This window comes from Musa acuminata, chromosome BXJ3-4 (assembly GCF_036884655.1).
Source record: "Musa acuminata AAA Group cultivar baxijiao chromosome BXJ3-4, Cavendish_Baxijiao_AAA, whole genome shotgun sequence".
In the NCBI taxonomy this organism is placed as follows: Eukaryota; Viridiplantae; Streptophyta; class Magnoliopsida; order Zingiberales; family Musaceae; genus Musa; species Musa acuminata.
This window is the reverse complement of record NC_088352.1, coordinates 26,568,547-26,589,808: the sequence shown is the minus strand read 5'-3', so window position 1 is coordinate 26,589,808 and position 21,262 is coordinate 26,568,547. Positions and strand designations below refer to the sequence as shown.

General features: G+C 39.1%; 1 protein-coding gene across 2 annotated transcripts; it reads right to left on the bottom strand.

Moving 5' to 3' along the window:
• Positions 1-4,955: 4,955 nt before the first annotated feature.
• On the bottom strand, positions 4,956-20,154 carry LOC103981770 (uncharacterized). Of its 2 annotated transcripts, XM_009398505.3 has the most exons (10): positions 19,792-20,152; positions 18,445-18,515; positions 12,088-12,945; positions 11,382-11,475; positions 11,233-11,295; positions 10,282-11,142; positions 7,891-10,188; positions 7,733-7,802; positions 5,843-5,991; positions 4,956-5,710 (listed from the first exon to the last, which is right to left on the bottom strand). In XM_009398505.3, the coding sequence occupies exons 1-10, from the start codon at positions 19,865-19,867 to the stop codon at positions 5,397-5,399; spliced, it is 4,854 nt and encodes a 1,617-aa protein (XP_009396780.2). In that variant the 5' UTR covers positions 19,868-20,152; the 3' UTR covers positions 4,956-5,396. The 2 variants fall into 2 exon arrangements, with proteins under 2 accessions (XP_009396780.2, XP_065004485.1); XM_065148413.1 differs by lacking the exon at positions 4,956-5,710 and having other exon boundaries at positions 5,851-5,991; positions 7,895-10,188; positions 19,792-20,154.
• Between the last annotated feature and the right edge of the window lie 1,108 nt (positions 20,155-21,262).

Sequence of the window (21,262 nt, the reverse complement as noted above, 5' to 3'; positions counted from 1 at the left end):
GGAGATAATAATTCACTAAGCCAGAAGGAGTTTTGACATGTATGACTCACAGCCAACTCGATATTGGGCCTAGAGGGTCATACACATGGTATGTTTTGCGACGAGTAGAGGTTCAGATATGAGATAACTATCAGGCAGTGTTACTGCCAGACTAGGCGATGGTACCGCCCTGTGGGAGGGTGTCAGGTGATGATACCACCAGACTGGGTAGTGGTACCACCTAGTGTTAGTGTTGTAGGCGGTGGTACCACCCAATGGCAGGGTGTCAAGCGGTGGTACCACTAGACTGGGCGGTGGTACCACCCAATGTCAGTGCTACAGGCGGTGGTACCGCTAGTATCCCGAAAACCAGGGATGAGACACTTTTAGGCTCTAAGTTTGAATATATTTAAGGCCTATAAATATTCCTTTCATCCCTAGTTAACTTACACAAGAATTGAGCGTAAAAAAAAAGAAAAATGCTATTGTAATCTTATGAGTCCTCCTCTAAAAGCTCTAAGTGTTAGTGCAGTTTATGAAAGGAGTAAGTGGGAGTGAAAAGATTGTCTCCTAAACCTGTGAAAATGAGAAAAAGGGTGTAAAATGGTAGTTGATTTTCGCCTATTGAAAGAAGATCTTTAATGGATGCTAGTCGCCTCAACGGAAGAGGAATCGGTGGAGTAGATGTAGGTCACTGTAATATCCCTCACTTTTGAACATTATTAATAAAGATTTATTTATAAATCAGAGGACCTATATGTAAATATAGAAATTTTAAGGACTAAACTGTTAAGTTAAAAAAAAAACCGTGAGGAGTTCATGTGTGGGGCGTCGGGGAGGAGAAGGGAAGAAGAGGAGAAGAAGAAGAAGAAAAGAGGAGGTGGCTACGGCAAGGGCTGCAGCGAGGAGCTGTGGGGCGTTGGGGAGGAGAAAGGAAGAAGAGGAGAAGAAGAAAAGAAGAAGAAGAGGGAAAAGAAGAGAGGAGGAAGAAGAGGGAGAAGAGAAGAATAGAAGAAGAAAAAAAAAGAGAGGGAAGTGGGAGAGGAGCGAGAGGTGGCAGCAGCTAGGGCTGCAGCACCTCTGTTTCCGCCTGCGGAAACAGAGGAGACGAGGTGTGGGGCGTTGGGGAGGAGAATAAGAAGAAGAGGAAAAAGAAGAAGAGAAAAAGAAAAAAAAGAAGGATGGTTGCGGCATGGGCTACAGTGAGAAGGTGTGGGGTGTCGGGTAGGAGAAGGGAAGAAGAAGAGAAGAAGAAGGAGAAGAAGAAGAAGAGGAAGAGAAGAAGTAGAAGCGGGTGAAGAGGCGGCACCTCTGTTTCCTACAGGAGGAAACAGAGGAAAGGAGGTGTTGTTCATCGGGGAGAAGAAGGGGAGGAAGGAGAAGAAGAGAAGAAGAAGAAAGGAAGGAGAAGGAAGAGGAGAAGGGAAAGAAGTATCTGCGGCTGCGGCTGTGGCAGCTGCAGCTGTGGCAGGGAAAGAGGAAGAGGAAGGAAGAAGGGAAGGAGAGGAAGAAGAGAAGGGGAAGAAGGGGTTGCGGCTGCGGCGATGGCAGCTGCAGTTGGAAGAGAAGAAGGAGAGGAAGATGAGCGGGGGAGGAAGAAGAGGCTATGGCCGTGGCTGAGGCTGCGACTACAGCAGTGCAGCTGGGAAAGAAGAGAAGGAAAGGAAGAAGAAGAGAAAGGAAAAGGGAAGAAGAGAGGAAGAGGAGAAGGGGAGGTAGCTACGGCAGTAGCAGCTACAGCTGGAAGAGAAGGAGAGGAAGATAAGCAGGGGAGGAAGAAGAGGCTGCGGTTGTGGTGACTGCGGCCATGGCTGCGACTGCGACTGCGGTAGTTGCAGCTAGGAAAGAAAAGAAAGGAAAGGGGGAAAAAGGGGTTGCGGACGGGATTCCAGCCACGGCGGCAGCGACTACGTATCCAACAGTTGTGTCTGCAAAAGAAGGGGAGGAAGAAGGCAGTGCGGTGGAAGGGGCGGTGACTGTGGCAACGATAGCAGCGGTGGTTGTGGTAGCTACGTTTGGGAAAGAAAACGAAGGAATGAAAGTAAGAGAGAGCAGGTGACTATGCCTCTATGTTCTGCATGAGCTACAGTTGTGGAGGAAAAAGAGAAGACATGTAGAAAACGAAACAGGGAGAGGACACGGAGGAAAAGTCGAAGGATTTGGGCTGACACCTTCTTTGGATCTTCGGATCAAAATATTTGAAAGGCAAGTGTTTTGATCCTTTCTATTGCAAATGTTTCGATACTTTCTATTGCAAGAGTCCCCGATCTTTTCTCCTACAAGTGTTATCTTTTCTATTGCAAGTGTTTCGATCCTTTCCCCTGCAAGTGTTTCGATCCTTTCTATTACAAATGTTTCGATCCTTTCTATTGCAAGTGTTATCTTTTCTATTGCAAGTGTTCCGATCCTTCCTATTGCAAGCTTTCTAATCTTTCCTATTGCAAGTATCCTGATCTTTCCTTACTGCAATTTTATCTCTACATTTGCTTTGAACAACTTCTGATATTCTGACCTTTCTACCTTGTTATGGTTATAACTTCATGTATTGACCTCTGATTTGGACAAACTTATTTGATCAGAATATAGACTCATAAATATTTCTTTTGATAGCTTATTTTCAGAATTCGGAGTAAGTTTGCCTGCCCAAACGTCTATTTTCAAATGAGCCTACAGATTCTTCAAAACAGTAATTTTATTTTTGACCTTTGGTTACTAAATCAATGGTAACTCCTTGTTGGAAACCTTGATTCATACGAAACTTATTTCATCAGAAGCTAGATTGAAATATCTTTCCAATGATATATTTTCTGAGTAAAATTGGAGCACGATTGATAGTTTGAATCATTTATTCAATGTGTCTCTTGAATTCTGCCAGAAATCAAGCTTTGGTCGATTTCGCATATTCTGGTTTCATTCCTTTGGAAATTAATTTCATCTAACCTTCTTATTTGAATTGAGTTATATGTGATTGCTTGGAATCCTTGAATGCTCTTGCTTTCATTTTCTTTCAAATCTGAATACAATTATGAAAGATTATTGCTTACTTCGTATTGACTCGTAAAGGCACATGTACGTTTTGTTGTTCCGCGTGTGCTTCCGATATGTGCTATTAATTGTTCATACTATCCTTTTATACTCTGGTGTTTGTGGGATATTGTGAACCTTTGCTAGAAATGGTGAAGGGAGTTATGCATAGAGCTTGTGATACTTTGCCGGCCCCTATGACTTCACTCATACGTGGGTGGATAGAGCTCCCAAACGTGGAAGACTTATGTTTGGTGGTCATTCAGAAATGGATGTACCATATTATGTTATGGTCCCACTTCACCTTCTGTATGTTTGATATGATATCCAGAGCTTTGGTTATGTGTTTCTATATATGCTTTGGATAAGAATGATATGAATGTAACGTCAAATTCGACGTTTGAGCTTTTATTTCGTATTCGTTCTTTGATATGCTCCGAAATGGTCCATATGCCATTGATATGTTTCGAAATGTCCCATTTGTCATTGATATGCTCCGAAACATTCCATACGTCGTTGATAAGCTCCGAAATGTTTCATTCGTTATTGATATGCTCCAAAATGTTTCCTATGCCATTGATATACTTCAAAATGCTTCACATACCATTGATATGTTCCGAAATGTTTCATTTGTCATTGATATGCTCCGAAACATTTCATACGCCTTTGATATACTCCAAAATGTTTCATTTGCTATTGTTATGTTCCTAAATGTTTCATATGTCGTTGATATGCTCCGGAACATTTTATACGCTATTGATATGCTCCAATTACTCTATGCTCCATTTGTTATGAACCAAATAGGTTTCGAATGACATGACACATGATTTTGTATATAATGATATAGTATCTTGAAAATTCTTGTATTCTGCCTTGCATTATGATATCTTATTTGTTTGAAATCATTCCTTTTGTTCTGAATATGCTTTGTCACTTGTTGAGCTGTTTTTAGCTCACTCCATTGTTATATAAAATATTTCAAGTCAGCTTGTCATTCTTTGAGATGTTTAAATTGGGTTGAGGTAGTGGAGAGCTATTTAGAATTATGGGCAAGTCTTATTGGTTATTATGTTATTGTTGTATAAGTATATTTTGTATGTAATGAAATGTTGTCGATGAACCGAAATGAATATACCTTGTAAAAGTGTTAAAAGATCTCTCTTATTTGGAATTTTGGAATATTAAGTCTAGTTTACGATGATATGAACTTGTGGTAAATTGTTGGAGTTATGATTGTATAAATTACATAGCTTGTGGATTTATATCACCTTCCAAGAAAAGAGGCTGAGCATCTAGACCCTAACCATGATGACGTGTTAATGGTCTCAGTTAAGATCTTGAATGCCCTCGGATTTTGATATATGTGAGGATTTTAATTGATATCCTATATTTTATTTCATTTTAAAAAATCTATTTAACTCTCAAAACTTACAATCCATATCCTTTACACTCAAGCCCCTTGGGATCACATAACTCTACGGAGCCCGCTCAAAGATTATGAAATCAAAGTTTTTAGTGGTAGATATCCCTTCAACTTACATCATTGGTAGGTGACTTACTCTTAATTGACTTCGTACAATAATATCAACTTATTACATGATACTAAAGTTTTCCAATACGAGAGAAATCGATGTGTTTCGAAGCTACCCTCGAAAGTCTCATCAATATTGTCTAATCTCAATATCTCTCACCAAGAAAGTAGCACTCGTAGCTTGTAAATCTAATCTCAATATCTCTCACCAAGAAAGTAGCACCATCGATTTTGTAGCTAGATACAAGCGAGGCTTCTCGTTGGTACATCCTAGTTTGATCATACAATTAAAATCGATGTTGCGCTGTCCAAGAAATGAGCTCATTAATTTTCTTCGACTTAATTCAAAAATAATTTTTGCTTGGTCTCCTAATGACATACTTATAATTTGATGTATCATTTAGGCATTTGTTCAGATCGATACGCATACGGGTCTTTCCCATCAATAAAATTTAAACTCTCATCAAAATTTCAATATTGTCGGGAGCTTTATACACAGGTACCCCCGTCCCTATGGCAGTCATGAAGTGAAAGAGACATGTTTCAACGCAGACAGGAGCCTCGGATCTGTCTTCAAGAACCGGTGAATCAACTGCAGAGGGGAGCAATGTCACGGCTATTGATCGCCCAGGCCAGTTTCGACTTCCAAGGCAGGCTATACTGCAGGATGCGACTTGTATTGATCTCACTGATCGGTACACATGTTTCATGCTGCCGATACAAAGAGGCCACTCTTGAATTTCAAATCTGAACCATGCTTTACAACTTTATCTGCCAAGAGAGAAGAAGAAAAGAATCACGTGGGCCTGTACAAAGCTTGGAATGGCACCACCTCATATACTGCTTGGAATGGGTGCAACACTCAATCATCTGGGCGCTGGATTTCACCCATCAATATTCGGTTACTATGCACTTTAAATCCAAGGAGAGATGGATCGATTTGCCTCCCTTTCTTCCCCCTTTTTTTCACACTCTTACCAATGGAACCGACTTCTAGAGTCTCAACAAGCTCAGGCATCGGCTTTTTAGTGCTCTTCAGCATCTCACTGAATGAAGGTTCTATAACATCTGCATTATTGCCCGAGGAAGTTTGACAAAATCGCAAGTCTTTCTTGTTGGAGATTGACGTCTCTATAGATTGAGATGCCGGATTCCCTGCAGATTCTCGCTTTCCCTCTGTATGCATTTTTTTTTTTCAAATCAGAGTTAGAGAATTGATGATCTACAGCAAAGGACCAAAAGTCTTTAAGGTACCATAATTAGAAGAGAAACGGACAAAAGGTAGGGGAGAACTAGGAATAGCATTACCCTTGGAAGATCCAGAAGTAATAGGATTCCTTCTCTCAGGAGGTCGAGAAGAGATCAGGTCTGATACTGTTGCAGGTGATGTAGCAGGAAGATCGCAGGCATGTTTCGAGAACAACTTGTCAGTTCCTAATGGCAGATCACCAGAAATCCTGCAAAACAGGAACAGCACAGCATAAACAAAATTGAAGACTAAGTTTAACAGTCTGCATCTGCTGTCATTTATCTTTATGAATGCATAAGCGATCACAAGCAAGGCTCCAAAACGGTCATTCTTTCCGATTGGTACCTAAACTTTACAAACCGGATCAACAGGATCAAATTTGCATTTTACCCAAGGGTTGCCTTTTCTGGAAGATCAACAAGAATACCAGATCCAGTTCATACTGGCATACGAACATATGGTATGCTGGAACATTGCTACAGTATTCTTGTTTTCAGCATGTCCCAATATGGCATGAATATTCTTGTTTAACATACAACAAATATAATGGTTATAGAGAATAACAAATGCAATAGAATTTATGGCTTGTTCTAACTGACAGCAAATATCAAGAATTGCCTTTTCTGTTTTATAATCATAGTAACTGGTTTCCTTTTTAAATTCCCTTATCTCAGCTTCCCTCTACTCCTCTACTCACTCATTTCCTCTTTTGAAGCTAGAATTTGTCAAAAACAACCAATTCTGGTTTATGTTTGTTTGATGATAACAAACTCCAACTAATTTTTCAGTATAAGACCAATAAATCAGAAAATATTAGATCAGCATTATCATATCAGAATTGGTTGATACCACAAACTATTGTATGATGAATATCCAAGTAACCTTGAGGTCACACTCTACTAGACCTCTAGCCCAAAGTTGTCTCTATCATCTAATAAATTATCCATTTTCTCCCTCCCTCATCATACTCCAAGGTACCAATGGGTCCTCAAGACCCAAATGAATGATTCATACCTAATATCATGCCAATACTTCATCCCTTAGTCTCACATCACAGTAATGAAACACTAATTGCAACTTGTCTATTCTAAGACTTGCATGCACATGATGGTGGTTAGTGCCATTGTAATTGGGTCAGTACATACTAATTGGCATCCAAAAGGGCATAAGAGGAGAAGGAAAAAAGAAGAAGAGGAGAAGTAGGAGAGAAGAGGAGAAAGAGAGGAGCAGACCAGGCAAGGTTGGACAAGGAAGAAGAGGCAGTGAAGGATGAGAAGCAGTACCACACAGCGGGAGGCAACGGTGCGAGATGCAAGAATATCAGTTAAGAGAAATATGGGGAGGGATTAAAAAGTTCTTAAGAAACACCCTAAGTTTAGCCCAAAGAGGACGGCTAGAGGAGGAGAGACAGAGTAGAGAGGAATAGGCAGAGGAAGGTAAGAAGCGCCTGTTCCAGATTGCTTTTGATAAACTTGTGTATATATGCATCTAAAAATGTGTACATGTATTTGCATGTTCAAGTATTTAACACATATGGATGTATATCCTAACACACAAAGAGCTAGTAAAAAAATCTTGTCACTAGGATTGATGATCTCAAAGTGTTAGCATCAGTCTTTGTCATGATCAAGAACAGTTAGTAATGTAGTTCACATATGTATGCACACACAAGTATAGTAGGTTACTAGAAATAATAAATAAATAATGTTCTACAAAAATCCAAACAAACTCAATCACCAAAAGATCTAACGATAAATCAATCAGCATCCATTTGAAAAATGTTCATAGGTCATAAATCGTAATAAGCAAGAAAGAGATCAAATATATGGAACTTAATTAAACAGTGAAAAATAATCCAACATCAAATTCTCATGACTCATAAGGGAAAGAAAACATTCTCACTGATCATCCTTTTCAATAAATTAGTTAATTGGCAGAGAACTTCTTACATGTTATTGGTCTCCTCAAGGTTAGCACTATCAAGTCCCGTTTCATAATTGTAGAAGACCAATCCTCCACCTGCAGAAAATCAAGACAATAGCTATCTGAATCATCCAAGTGGAAAAGTAATTAACCAAGAGATAGAAAAAACTGTTAGACAAGTTACCAGCCTTGCCAGATGAATCATGTCTGGAAGGCTTGTCAATGTGTTGCTCTTCATGACCTCCACCTTCGAATTGCATGACCCCACTTTCCTGTGTCTCCATAGCTGATTGAGTCCCAGAAGTACCTTTTAGACCCTGCATTTTCCCTCTCTCCCCCTCCACCAGATTGGAGAAACCTAACCGTTGCAAGGAAGCACCACCAACATAATTAACAAACTTATCTCTTTCAATTAAATCCATATCTGACTGGAAATGTTTCTGTTCAAGTGATGTTGTAGAATTAGATCTCAAAGTTGACCTGCTACTTTCAAAGTTATTGACACCATCTTCCAAATTATTGTTTACAAGTTGTTCATTTGGTGGCTGTCCTACTTGAGCAAATAAAGAACCTTCTGAGAAAGAACTACTCAATCCTGCTCTATCTGGGCCAAGCTTAAAAGCATGTTCAAAAACAGGCTGAGAATAGATCCAAGAAGAATCTCTTTGTTCATAGGATGGCGTAGCAGTAGCAACTACCAACCCTTTAGTATGTTGAGATTGAGGAATCTCTCGATGGATTAAGTCTCTGAACCCATATTCAGAGTTTCCATCATTTTCTACATATGATGCCCATGTGTTTGGGTCCTCAATCATATTGATGCCCCTCCTCTGATTTTCTGCTTCTATTTGCAACTGCTTCAGATGGGATTGCATTAAATCAGCTGGTTGGTGCCTGCTTGGCTCAGACCAGAGCTTCTCTGCTCTATCCAAGTGTGTGCCGGTGAACTCAAATATGTCACTTTGACAAGCGTGGGCACTAGAAGGAAATTGTCCTATCTGACCAGGAGTATGGAAATGATCAAGATGTCCTTGTCCATCTGGACCTTGAGCTCGTGCTATGGCATTTAAGAGTTTCAAGTTTGAATTAGGAGTAACTGCATGCATATGCATTGACCTGTCTATAGGATGTGGCCCTCGTTCATAAGGACCTTGTTGCATTTTCTCATGTGATGGAAAGTTTCGATGAAGATGGCTCTGCTGTTCAGGTGATGAAAGTGACTGTGGCGTCCGCAAAATGTCTAAGTGGCTAAGTCTGGCAGAATGGTTCTGGTGGGGACTAGCTGCAGTTCTGATGAACTGACCAGATTCATCAACCGACCAGACCCCTCCTACATGTCTCTCTTCTTCCATGCCAGGCAGCTTCCTTGAAGCAGTGGAGTATTTTTGTCCTTGAAGCTGCTCGCGCTGAAGCCTTAAAAGAAATTGTTGTTCTAACGGAGGCACCTGCCTCTGCTTGGAATGAGATAGAACATCCAATAGATCATTATGATTCTGCCTCTGCAAGCTCCGGGAAACATTTGCTTGGAGAAGTTGCTCAATAGTTGCGTCATGATGCAGCAGAAGATTATGAGACTGTTGGTGTGTCTCATTCAAAAGATGCTGCCTTAAAAGAACCTGTTCAAACATGTTCATCTCATGAGAATCAATATTTGATGCTCCAGAACCAGGTTCAAGTAAATGCTGATGCAACAAATCTTCACGATGAATCTGCTTCTGTGGTTGTTGAGGTTCATGAAATTGAAGATGATGTTGTAGTAATTGCATCTGATGTTCTTGCAGTTGTTGCTGTCGTTGATGCAATTGATGTTGCTGCTGCAACTGATCAAGAAGCCGCTGCTGTTCAAACTGATATTTCAGTAGGCGCTCTAGATCCTCCATAGATCGTTGATTAACAAGGTGGTGCTGGTGGACAGATCTATGCATCTGATTAAAGAATTTTCCAGCAAACTCAACATCTTGATGGGCCAGCAAGCATTGCTCTTCATGTTGCTGCTTTTGTAATTGTTGGAAGAGCAATTGTTGCTCTAAATTTAATTGGTTGGGCTGGGCTTCAAACCGTGACAAGTTATTTGCATAAATGGTATCATGAATTATGTTTAAACCCTTACTCATTCTGCAGTTGTTGGCCCATGATTCTTTAGCAACAGGGTAGTCACTTCTTAAATTAAACTGTTCCTGATTGTGGCTAAACAGAAAGGCATTTCTTGCAGCATCATGATTGTCAATCAACTTCTCAGACGAGAGAGGAATAGTTGATGAAAGGGGATGCTTCACATGAGTTGCTTCCAGCTCAGACCACAACAATCCAAGAGGATTTAAGTCATTATCTCTTGAAATCTTATGGCTGGAAAAACTAGTATTTCCTGTATCCGCCACCATAAAATGATGACCAGTAGTGGAGCTTGATAGAGCAATGTGGTCATTAACAAGCTTTCCTGACACCTCCATGTCACTCATAGGCCTACCACTAAACGATACAACTGCAGACAGAAAGTTCTATTCAGCAACTACAAAATTTGACAAACATTAAATATCAACCCATATATAAGGCAAATAGCTCAAGCAATACAAACCTTCTGCATCTTGCCCAGCAAAATCCTGGAAGATTTTTCCGTCAACACATGCGGTACCCAGAGGTGCTTCTGAATTGGAAAAAGACAGCCTTTCTTTGTTAGGATTTACTGAAGCTTCACTCTCAACAACATTGGGTTTCATGTGATGACCCAGAGCATCCCATGATAGCACCCGTTGTTGACCATTCGTAATAAAAGAGCCATTAGAATGGGACGAGGCAACACAAGCATCCAGGTTTCCCCTTGTAGTGTCCACAGCTTCAAAATTTTCAGCAGACGGTGCATCCGAGATGGTATGAGTCTCCAGTTTCAAGTAAGGCATAATTTCACCTAGTGGCTGAAATGGTGTGCCCTCAGGAGCATCTGATAAACACACAGGTAAATCTGTACCAAAGAAACCTTGTTCAAACCATGAGATAATGTCAACAACTAGAAAAGGACCCTGTATATCTCCTCGGGGATCCTGGTATAATAAACTCAACTCCTCAAGAGAAGTTCCCTGCTCTAAATGCTTTTTCTCAATTTTGCTGATTTCATGCTTGTTGGTGTTTGGGATCTCAAAAGATGCATCAAACAAAGGATATGACTCATCAGGTAACATAGCACTAACATCAAGTGAAACAGTTGAATCCTCTCCTTCTAACTTGATATTCTTCAGAATGTCCAAAAGACATGATCGCCCATCAACATTTACCAGTTCTATCTCACCAACATTAATCTCAGAATTAATAATGTTACCATCTGAAACTGGTTTATCATAAACAACATCATGGTCTACCACCACCAGAGCCAGACCATCAGGCCCCACTAAGTTAATCCGAATGTCAGGATTATTCTCACTTTTGCAGTCCGTATCCAGATCTAAAATGAAAAATCAACAGAACTTTTAGTAATGAACAACAGAAGTCAAGAAGAGCTTTAAATATATATGCAACACAAGTATTTCATGACCTCTAGAAGTGGTAATAGATCCCTTTTCATCATGTTTCTTCTCAACTATGGTTTTGCCCCCATCTACATAAAAAAAATTAATAAATAACATGATTCAGTAAGCTTACTCACTACTCAGATTGAATTGAGTATTATGGCATGTTGCTTACCAATCTCAGTCTCATTAATTATCACTGCCTTTTCCTGACTTAAACTGAGTTCACGGCTTGTGACCTTCCCCTTCCAAATATCTTTCAGAAGAACCTTTAAGACAAGCAGCCAATATTTAAAAAATATATATGTCCATCGGAAAGATTTATCTCCATCAAGATAGAACACATAGCTTGACTAGAAATTTCAAAAATAATAGCACAAAAAACAATGTGAACTAAAATCTTCATAGACCACATTTTCCTACCAAAATTTATGACCATGCAGGTAAAGTGAAGGCATGCGCTGTGCTTTTAGTAATGGTTACTTGGCACTAAACTAACTGTAGCATGTATCATTTGTCATTTTTAGATCATAATTTTACAAGTCATCAGATCGTAGTGCCTTTTTCATGTTATTATTGAGAACAATAAACAAAGTTAACAAACCTCTCCGCATGAAATATATGTATCAAAGTTATCATTCAATACAAAATAAATTCTTCAGGTTCTACTTTCCAAAATCAAATTATTTCCACAAGTTCTCTTTCAATGTCAAACTATATCTATGTTCACATAAGATAAGTAAATAAAGCAATAGAACTACAAAAGTATTTGCAATCTTTGTATAATCTTCTCCGATATGCAAGATTTGGAGGGATCACTTTAGCTGCAAATGCGACAAGAGAAAACAATGATCTAGTGGATAAATTACAATTCAGCTTACCTCTTCATCTACATCAGGTGCAACAAAGGCCAAAGGAGTTAGAGAACTAGATCCTGTTACTAGAGGAACTTCTTCAAAACCATCTGGGATAGCATCAACAACAGACATCTTCTGATTCCTATAGATATCAAGAAGTTTTCCCCTGGGATACCGGAACTGTTCTTTATTTATTGGGACTGCACCAATGGGGCCAGCAGCAGATGATTTGCCAAATTGCAATACTGTAACAGAGTTTGATCTACCCCTACCAGAAGTGAAAGGCACAGGTGGACCCTCAACACGATCTCTTTCCAAACCAAATCCAGGTGCAGCACGGAGCACTGAAGATCCACTGGAATGAATTTCCTGACGATGTCGAGGTCTCCATTTATCATGAGAATCAGACCCAGACCAGGGACGGAGGTTAGCAATAAAAGACTGTTTCTCAGCATGAGAACCATCTTTATCTACATCCGCTTTCTTTTCTTTCCGTGGCTCCTTGTCTTTGTCCTCAGGACCCCACCTTGATGACCACTTACTATCACGGCGACTTTCATTACCTGCACTACGATTAGAAACTTCATGCAACCAATCAGATGAGGACAAAGTCCTCAAATCAGGAGCTTCTCTCATAGAAATATTGTCAGGATGGCGGTCATTTTTACGATACTCAGTTTCTCGGTCACCTTCCTTTTTCCATTCTCTCCTACCAAGCAAACCAGTTTCTCTCTCCTCATCATGCCATCGGCGATTGCTTTCAAGATCATTGGCATTCTTTCTCCATTCTTTCTTATCCAGTGAGCCATCAAAATGCCGCATGTCATTCTGAAAGGAGTCAAGCAAGGTTACAGAAGGTGCCAAGCTGGGTGACCGAGCATCCTGTCACACATACGGCCAATAGTCAGAATATTTAAAAAGCATTAGTTAAGACAAACATGACTGCAACAAGAATGCAAATGATGAACAAACAGAAAACAGATATAATGCATGATGCACTACATTAGATCTTGCAATTTCTTGATCACAACAAATACTATGAAATAACAAACAAACATTCTTGATCAAAAGCTGCTTCTCACGGAAAGAATCTAAGTTTCCATAATGCTATAGTACTTCATTTTTTGAAAAGTATTGCCACTTCTAAGTTTATATTAAGTAAAAAGATCCTACAGGTTATTAAAGTTTGAGAAAGTTGTCTTGTCTCAGCCACCGTCACATCAAATTGTTAGCTATTCTTGTACTCAACTATATGGAACAGTTGAATGCTAGCTGACTAGAAAATCTGCAACAAATTGAAGGAACTAAATGAATATAACTTTACGATTCCACTTGCACAAAGTCTCTGACAAAGAAGGTTAAGTGGAATAATTAAGTGCAAGGATAATGACCCTTTTTAATTGATAGATTCCAGGATTTTTATTTTGAATGATACCATCCGGTACCGTACCAATCCACCAGCAAACCGATACGTGGCCACCTACTACCAGTCGATATCAGCCTGGCTACGGTGAAGGAAGAAGAAGTGTCGGGGGAGAAGAGGGAGAAGGCGCTCAAAGAAGAGGGAGAATCGAGAGAAGCTTTACGCTTCCCGATTCGGCGCTGCCCTCCCTCGACAATCCCAATCCAAAAGGTAACAGAGAGGCGACGACTCGACTTCTTGTTCGCCATGTTCTTCACCGAAGGCCAAAGACACTTGCGGCTTTCGCCGCGTTCTTCACCAAAGGCCGGAGATGCCTACGACCTTCGCCGTGTTCTTCGCCGAAGGCTAAAGATGCTTGTGACCTTCGCTGCACTCTTCGCTGAAGGCCGGAGGCATCTACGGCCTTTGACGCCTTCGCCGAACGCCGCAAATAAGGAGAAGACCGGTCTTCTCCTTGTCTGATGCAACGAGGAGAAGAAAAAGAGGCGACGTCACCAAGGCAATGTATGCCTCCTTTTTTCTAATATTATATTATATTATATTATATATATATATATGTATATATATATATGTATATATGTATATATGTATGTGTACATATAGATATATATGTGTGTGTGTGTGTGTGTGTGTGTGTGTGTGTGTGTACCGAGCGATAAACCCTAACGTACCGCTCGGTATACTTGTATCGTACCATACCAAGCAAAACTTGAAACACCGATACGATACGAAATTACGAAACTCTGATAGATTCATAAGTAAAAGATTATTTAAATTCCTATGTCTTGTTTATGAAAAATATTTCACCAGAAGGTTGGCATAAATAGAAAGCATCATACATGATTTTAATAGTTCTTATAAGCAAGGTTCGCAATACCGTATCGTACCGGTATTTCGACCTGGGCTCGGTACCGGTATGGTACGGTATACCGAGCGGTACACTCAGGTGTGCTGAGTACTGTAGCACTGCTACAGTGCACTCGGACCAGTAACAGACGATCCGCGTACCGACAACCTATCGGACCGATACATACCGCCCGTACCGGGCGGTACAGTTCGGTACAGCAAACCCTGCTTATAAGCTACAACACCCAGGAATGGATCCAGCACAAAGGTCATCTCATAATCAAGTAATTCAAGAAGTAAAAGATGATAAATTTGTCTCTCAATTTTATTAATATTTCATCAAAAAATTTCCATTAACGGAAAGCATCATGCTTAATTCTAATACTTCTAATAGCAACCAAAAATCTCCTAAAGCAGTAAAGATCACCAATAATCACTTGTCACACCAATTTTTTTATGATCGAAAATATCAAATAAAAATAGATGTTTGAAATCACAAAAGACCACATGATACACTATTAGCACATAACATTAACAGGTTATCTAGTATCGACCTGCACAACCAAAAGAAGGCCCTGCATTTAAACCATTAAGACTTCCAAAACCACAATCATAAGCATATATATAAGCGCAGATATCAAGCATGGCCAAGAAACCCATGAAAAGACTTGATGTAATTCTTAAAGAAAAATCAACCTGCTAATGCATTAACACCTGTGTTAAAAAGAACCCTTTCAAAAAGGCTAATACACAAGTCTCAAAATACCACCACACTGTACTTTTATTACGTAGTACCATAGTAGACTTAGGAGTACCCAAGTGTCAGTCTATATCATAAAATACAAAATGTTTTAAGGAAAGCATTCAAGCAACTAAATCCTTCATACAGTCATGATTTTCAGCATATAGACCATTAACGAGCATGGGCAGCACGTTTCAGATCAAGGATATGATTTTTTGTGAAATAAATCAAGTAATCATTTCAGAACCTTGATGGTGAATCCAGGGTCTGTCGTACCGAGCCGTACCGCCCGGTACGGGCAGTACATACCGATCCGACAGGTTGTCGATACGCGGACCAACTGTTACCGGTCCGAGTGCACTGTAGCACTCTAGCAGTGCACTGTAACGCTGTAGCAGTGCTACAGTACGCGATACACCTGGGTGTACCATTCGATATACCGTACCGTACCGGTACCGAGCCCAGGTCGAAATACCGGTACGGTACGGTATTGCGAACCTTGGGTGAATCTGAAGAATAGATATGATGCCATCAGGTTAACTATCATATAACAATATAGCATTATTGTGTTATATTGTTCGCATGCAAAATTTGAGTACTCTCATTCTTATTGTGCCCATGTAAAATTTGCTCGTTTGCAACCTTAGTGTCAAGGGTTTGAGTCACAAAAATAATCGCTCTACTTATTAGTTGTGTACCTTAATCATCCCGGGATCCCATATTGACAAGAATCTCATGCACTAGATTGGCATTTCAATTGGAACAGTTCAAAATTTTAAGGCCAAAAAGGTATCGTTGAAAGTTCATCTTTTCCAAATTGTTGATTTTATGCAACCCACCGATGGTACATAGAAATCAAATGGCAAACTAATGGCCATGCAATTCTGATGCAGCCATAGCTACAAGATCAATTCCAGTTTTGGTTAGAATTAATTGAGTTTGTGAAGTACTGATTTTATTAGCAATCATTAGAGTCCACAACTTCAAATACATGAATTTGAAGTAGTTTCACTTAATTCAAATCAATATCAAAGTGGTTTAAATCAAGTCATCTTTTGCTTAGCTTAGGTGCTGTTTTGAGTTTGCATTAAGTCTATAATGAATTGCTGGGTTAAATTAAGTTGGTCTTGACTTTTATTTTGAGTTAGATCTTAGCAGTCCAAATGCAAAAGATTTCTAATAGGCATATTATCTTTTAAAGTTGTTGCTTGACTGAGATTTTATTGGAATATGTATGTATGTATGTATGTATGTATGTATGTATGTATGTATGTATGTATGTATGTATGTTTGTTTGTTTGTTTGTTTGTTTGTTTGTTTGTTTGTTTTCTAGAACAAGAGATCAGACGCCAGTAATATCTTGCTATCAGATGCTGATTTGACTTCAATCATTCAAATAATATCTGCATTGAAAAGAAATTCAGCAAATAAAAATGGTTGAACAGTAGATCTCTTGATTAGGATTTTCAGTTTTGTTGTTGCCATTGGTCAAATTCCAGAAATTTGACAAATGGCATTTAAAATCCTACTCTGTTTAAATCAGCACATATTTGAATTAAAAAGATTTCAACAGCAAGATAAATCAGGGAGGTTAGAAGAATCCAGTCACAGAAGATATTGTTCCATATATATGTTGGTTTGCAAACCCATAAATATAAGCTTAATTACAATAATGTAGTATGTTTTAATGACATATTAAAAATTGTTTAACTAAAGGTTGCATGGCCATGATTGTCCTTTTCTCTTTCAATATTTATCTGGCTTATGACCAGCATCTTAACAGAATTTTCTATATCTAACCCTCGACTCTCTTATGGTTTGATAGATACGGTTATCCCATTTCATCAACTTGACAATGATACCATAATAGCAGCTTGACAGATTCACAAGTTAATTCCTAAGGACTAAAATGAACTGCATATATATTGTAAGTTAAAATACCATGCACACATTGAAATGTCAAAGCAAGTCACCACTAGACAAAAAAGAGTTTTCCATTCAAATGCTAGTGAAGGTTAGTGATATTCAAAAGTATAAATAAGATCATGCAACTAGAATCAATTATGATGTCTATTCACATAGGTCCTATGCTAAATTTTACCAGTGATTTAAAAAGTTTTAGGTGCCAAAAGGCACCAAAGTCCCAAAACGCCTTAGGTAGCAGGCGCTCGCTCGAGCGAAGCAAGACGCTCTAAAATATTAAACTATAAAAAATATATAATATAATTAAAAATATAATTATTTAAATAAAAATATAATATTAAATTAAAAATATACTATTAATAGTATATTACTTAAGTTAGAAGAGGAAAAAAAATATTCTATGAAATATTAAAATATAAAAATAAATAATATATTTAAAAATATAATTATTTAAATTAAAATATAATATTAAATTAAAAATATACTGTTAACAGTATATTACTTAAAGTTAGAGGGGAGAGAAAAAATTATTAACAGTAACAGAGAGAGATAGCAGCAGCGACAGCGGTTTAATATATTGTTAACAGCATATTACTTAAAGTTAGAGGGGGGGAGAAAAAAATATTAACAATCACAGAGACAGCAGCAACGGTAGCGACGAAAGCTGCCGGCAGTAGCAACGGCAACAGTGGAAGCTACGGACAACAGCGGCGAAAGCTGCAAACAACAACAACGATAGCGACGGAAGCTCCAGAGGCCGTTCGTCAATGGCAAAGGAACCTACAGTCAGACTCGTCCGTCGACAACAAAGGAAGGCTCGGTTAGCTGCGTCTGTAGCGAAGGCAACAGCAAAAAGCATCGGCGGCAGAGGCAGAAGGAGCGCTAGGGTTCCTCGGGGTCCCGCAGGTGTGAAGCATGATTTTGAGGTAAGAAACTACGAACCAAACCAACCTTAAACCGGTTCAGTTCGCCTAATAGAGTCGGGCGCTCGCCCGAAGCACCTAGCGCTTGCGTTCGGGCGAGTGGCCAGGCGACGCCTCATTGAAGTGCGTCGCCTAGTGCACACACAAGGCGCTCGGGCCTCGTGTCTCTCGAGCACTTAGGCGAGCGCCTGAGCGCCTATTTAAATCATTGAATTTTACTACCCAAATGAAAAAAAATTGGGGCCAACCAATGGATTGAAACTAAACCACCTAGAAAATATTATGGCCTTAACTGAACATATTTTTTGAAGAAGAAACGATGATGAAAATGACAAGCTTAAGTTACTAAACTCTGAAATACCAGCAAGGAAGCAAAGTGAACAAGGAGAAGATATGTCAAACACAAAAGAAGAATGAAAATTTTAAACAAGCAATCATGAAGCCCACTTAAATAGAAAAATACAATAAATTATCACCATATAGTAGAAAAGAAAGATGCTACTAGTACAGTAGAAATGCCAAACCTTGTTGTCACTGGGCTTAGCATAGAGCCATTGGGGAGACAGAGGAATACTATTTTCAGAAGTCACTTGATCTGCACCAGAATTACATACGAGTCATTAGAATTATATTAACAAGTTAGTGAAACAAAAGCAGAATTTTATACAGAAAATCTTGATCCTTTTAACGAAGAGCAAGGTGGCAATAAGAAGCAATAGTATGTATGGGAAAATGTCATAATGACTTTGTCAGTTGATGTGCATGTAAAATAACAGAAAGGTAGAGTTCCCAGAAGTTTCTGGTAAAACTAAGGATTCTGAAATTTGTTAAATACACACTAACCAGCAAGCTAAATAAGAATGGCAGAAATTTCACAAAAAAAATCCATAGGTTATGCAGAAGCAAATACCGAATCATACAACTCCAAGTCTATACATCGGACAAGTAAATGGAACCAGGTTACAACTATAAGTCTTGCAAAAGCTCACACATTCTGGAGTAAATAATAAACAATGGATGACAAACTTAGCATACACATCAAAAGCAAACCTCCTAATATTTATGAACTAAAATAAGTCCTGTGCAATGCAGCAAATTCAATCAATTCTTATAGCAAAGTCTAACCCAGATATGACACTAAAAGCCCTACAAAAGGGAAGCTCAGTTGCTCTTTCACTGTCACAAATCCAGATGGATACTATTTACAACAATTGCTAAAACAGAGCATGCCACCTAACTGAATCAAAGAAACCAGCATCAAGTAAATCACCCTTCCCCTTATCAAGAAACCCCATAAGCTTTTTTTTTCCTTGCCATTTCCACCAGTAAGAGTATCTGACAAGAAAAAACTTCCAATTCAACAAAAGAAACTAAAGAGACGACTGCATGATTCAACATAAACAAAAAAATAAAAATATCTCAAAGAAAATAAAAATCCAAGAACATACATATATGCCCTAGAGGAACCTCTTGGATTTCAACAACTCTAAAACAGAACTCATTGTTACTACTAATAGCATATAGCAGCATAGTGCAGATTCCCCAGGCCCTTCATAAACTCAAAAAATCATTGATAACATTGATCAGTGAGGATATGACAAAACTAATCACCCCTGCAAGTAGATGATTTTTGGTCCTTATTGTTTGCTGCTTTTAAAGAGTTTTATTTTTTTCTTTCTAGCAACAATATTTAGCTCATCGATCAACATGTTCATGAAAAAGTACACAGCTAACAATGGAATGAAGTCGGCAAGAAAATCTGACAACGGAAGAACAAAACCCTAAGACCCGGCTTCAAGATCGACCCGTTCAAATCGGCAAACACGAATCACAGGAAACGCAAACAAAGAAACGAAGCGTCGGGTAACCACCTTTCCCGGCCCAGGCCTCGTCCGCCAGCTTCGAAGGGAGGAGATCCTCCGGCAGATCCACGTTGCCGCCCGCCATCCTCACCGCACCTGGTTGTGCAGAACGCAGAGATCGGAACCGCAGAGGCCGAATCAGGGTTTCCGAGGAGACAAACCCGGAGAATCCGAGGGCGAGAAGAAAGAGAGAGCGAGGGGTCGATAGGGATGACGGCTCGGGGGATTAGGATTAAGATCAGGATTAGGGTTTGCAGGAAAGCGGATGGAGAACGAGAGAAGGAGAGGGTTCGGGCTCGGATCAGGTGAGCGGAATGGAGTGAGAGATGGTCGAGAGAGAGAGAGAGACAGGGAGAGAAGCAGATCGAAGGAAAACCATTTTATTTCGGGATTCTCGATGACTTTTTTTTTTCTCGTATTATAAGAAAATTAAAATTCGAATAATTTTGCACGGTGATCAACCGGTCGCTGAACCGGAACTGCGAGGTTCGACACTGGTTGAACCGGAGGTCGAACCATGCCAAAGCATGTGTTCCCCGTAAGATATTATCCATGAACTCGGACTCCAAATATGTATCGCATATTATTGTGGAGATGCAACAATTCAATTGTGTTCACTCTTTGGCTTAATATGATTAGAACAAAATATTATTATAACTGAGTGAATTTTGATTAATTAAATCGTTTTGTGAACGACCGTTGAATTATATTCATAGATTCGTTAAATAATATATTGACTAGAAAAAACTGTGCACTTTTCATAATAGTGTGCAGTTATGATTGATGTTGAACAGTGAACTGAGGAAAATATAAAGATAGATTAGATTTATCTCGAAGCCTTTTTTTTTTTTGTTCTTTATTTACAGAATGGCATCAGATGGGTATGACTTGGCACACATTCTCATTTTAACAACTATATGTGTTGTTGACTACTGTGTTAAGCCCAAAGTTCTTGAACTAGTCCAACACATTATTATATCATACTACTAAATGATATATATATATATATATATATTATTATGTTGTACAGAAGAATGAATGATGAAACTAGCAACTGTTAAAGATGATCTGAAGAAAGAGACAGGTAATCACTCAGACAAAGAGGATGTTTGTAGTGGCAAAAGCAGTTTCATGGATAACCTAATGCTGAAACAAAACCTGCAATGTCAAGTAAAGAATCTCACCTTAGAATTGATGTTACTACAACAAAGTGGCTTCAGATGCTGCAAAATCCAGAAAGGAAAAAAATAAATCATCTACTTTAATTGTTTGCAGGTAATCATCATATGCTCTGGCTGAGCCTGGCAACCAACAACTGAATCCAGACATAACAACTGTGACTTTTAACTCAGAGGTTCATGGATAGGTTGGTTGTCTAAAATGGATGTTTTTAGCATTTAACAACAGTATGCTGCAGCTATCATGTAAATAAACATGATCGGAGTTTACCGGATGACAAAAATGTAAGTTCACGAATTGC

What these genes read in the sequence shown, in the direction of transcription:
- LOC103981770 (XM_009398505.3), bottom strand. Translation starts at nt 19,867, where the DNA reads ATGGCGGGCGGCAACGTGGATCTGCCGGAGGATCTCCTCCCTTCGAAG. An exon ending in CACCTGATGTAGATGAAGAG is followed by an intron (nt 11,476 to 12,087) that starts GTAAGCTGAATT and finishes CTTGTCTTAAAG; the next exon opens with GTTCTTCTGAAAGATATTTG. An exon ending in ATCTATTACCACTTCTAGAG is followed by an intron (nt 11,143 to 11,232) that starts GTCATGAAATAC and finishes TTTTCATTTTAG; the next exon opens with ATCTGGATACGGACTGCAAA.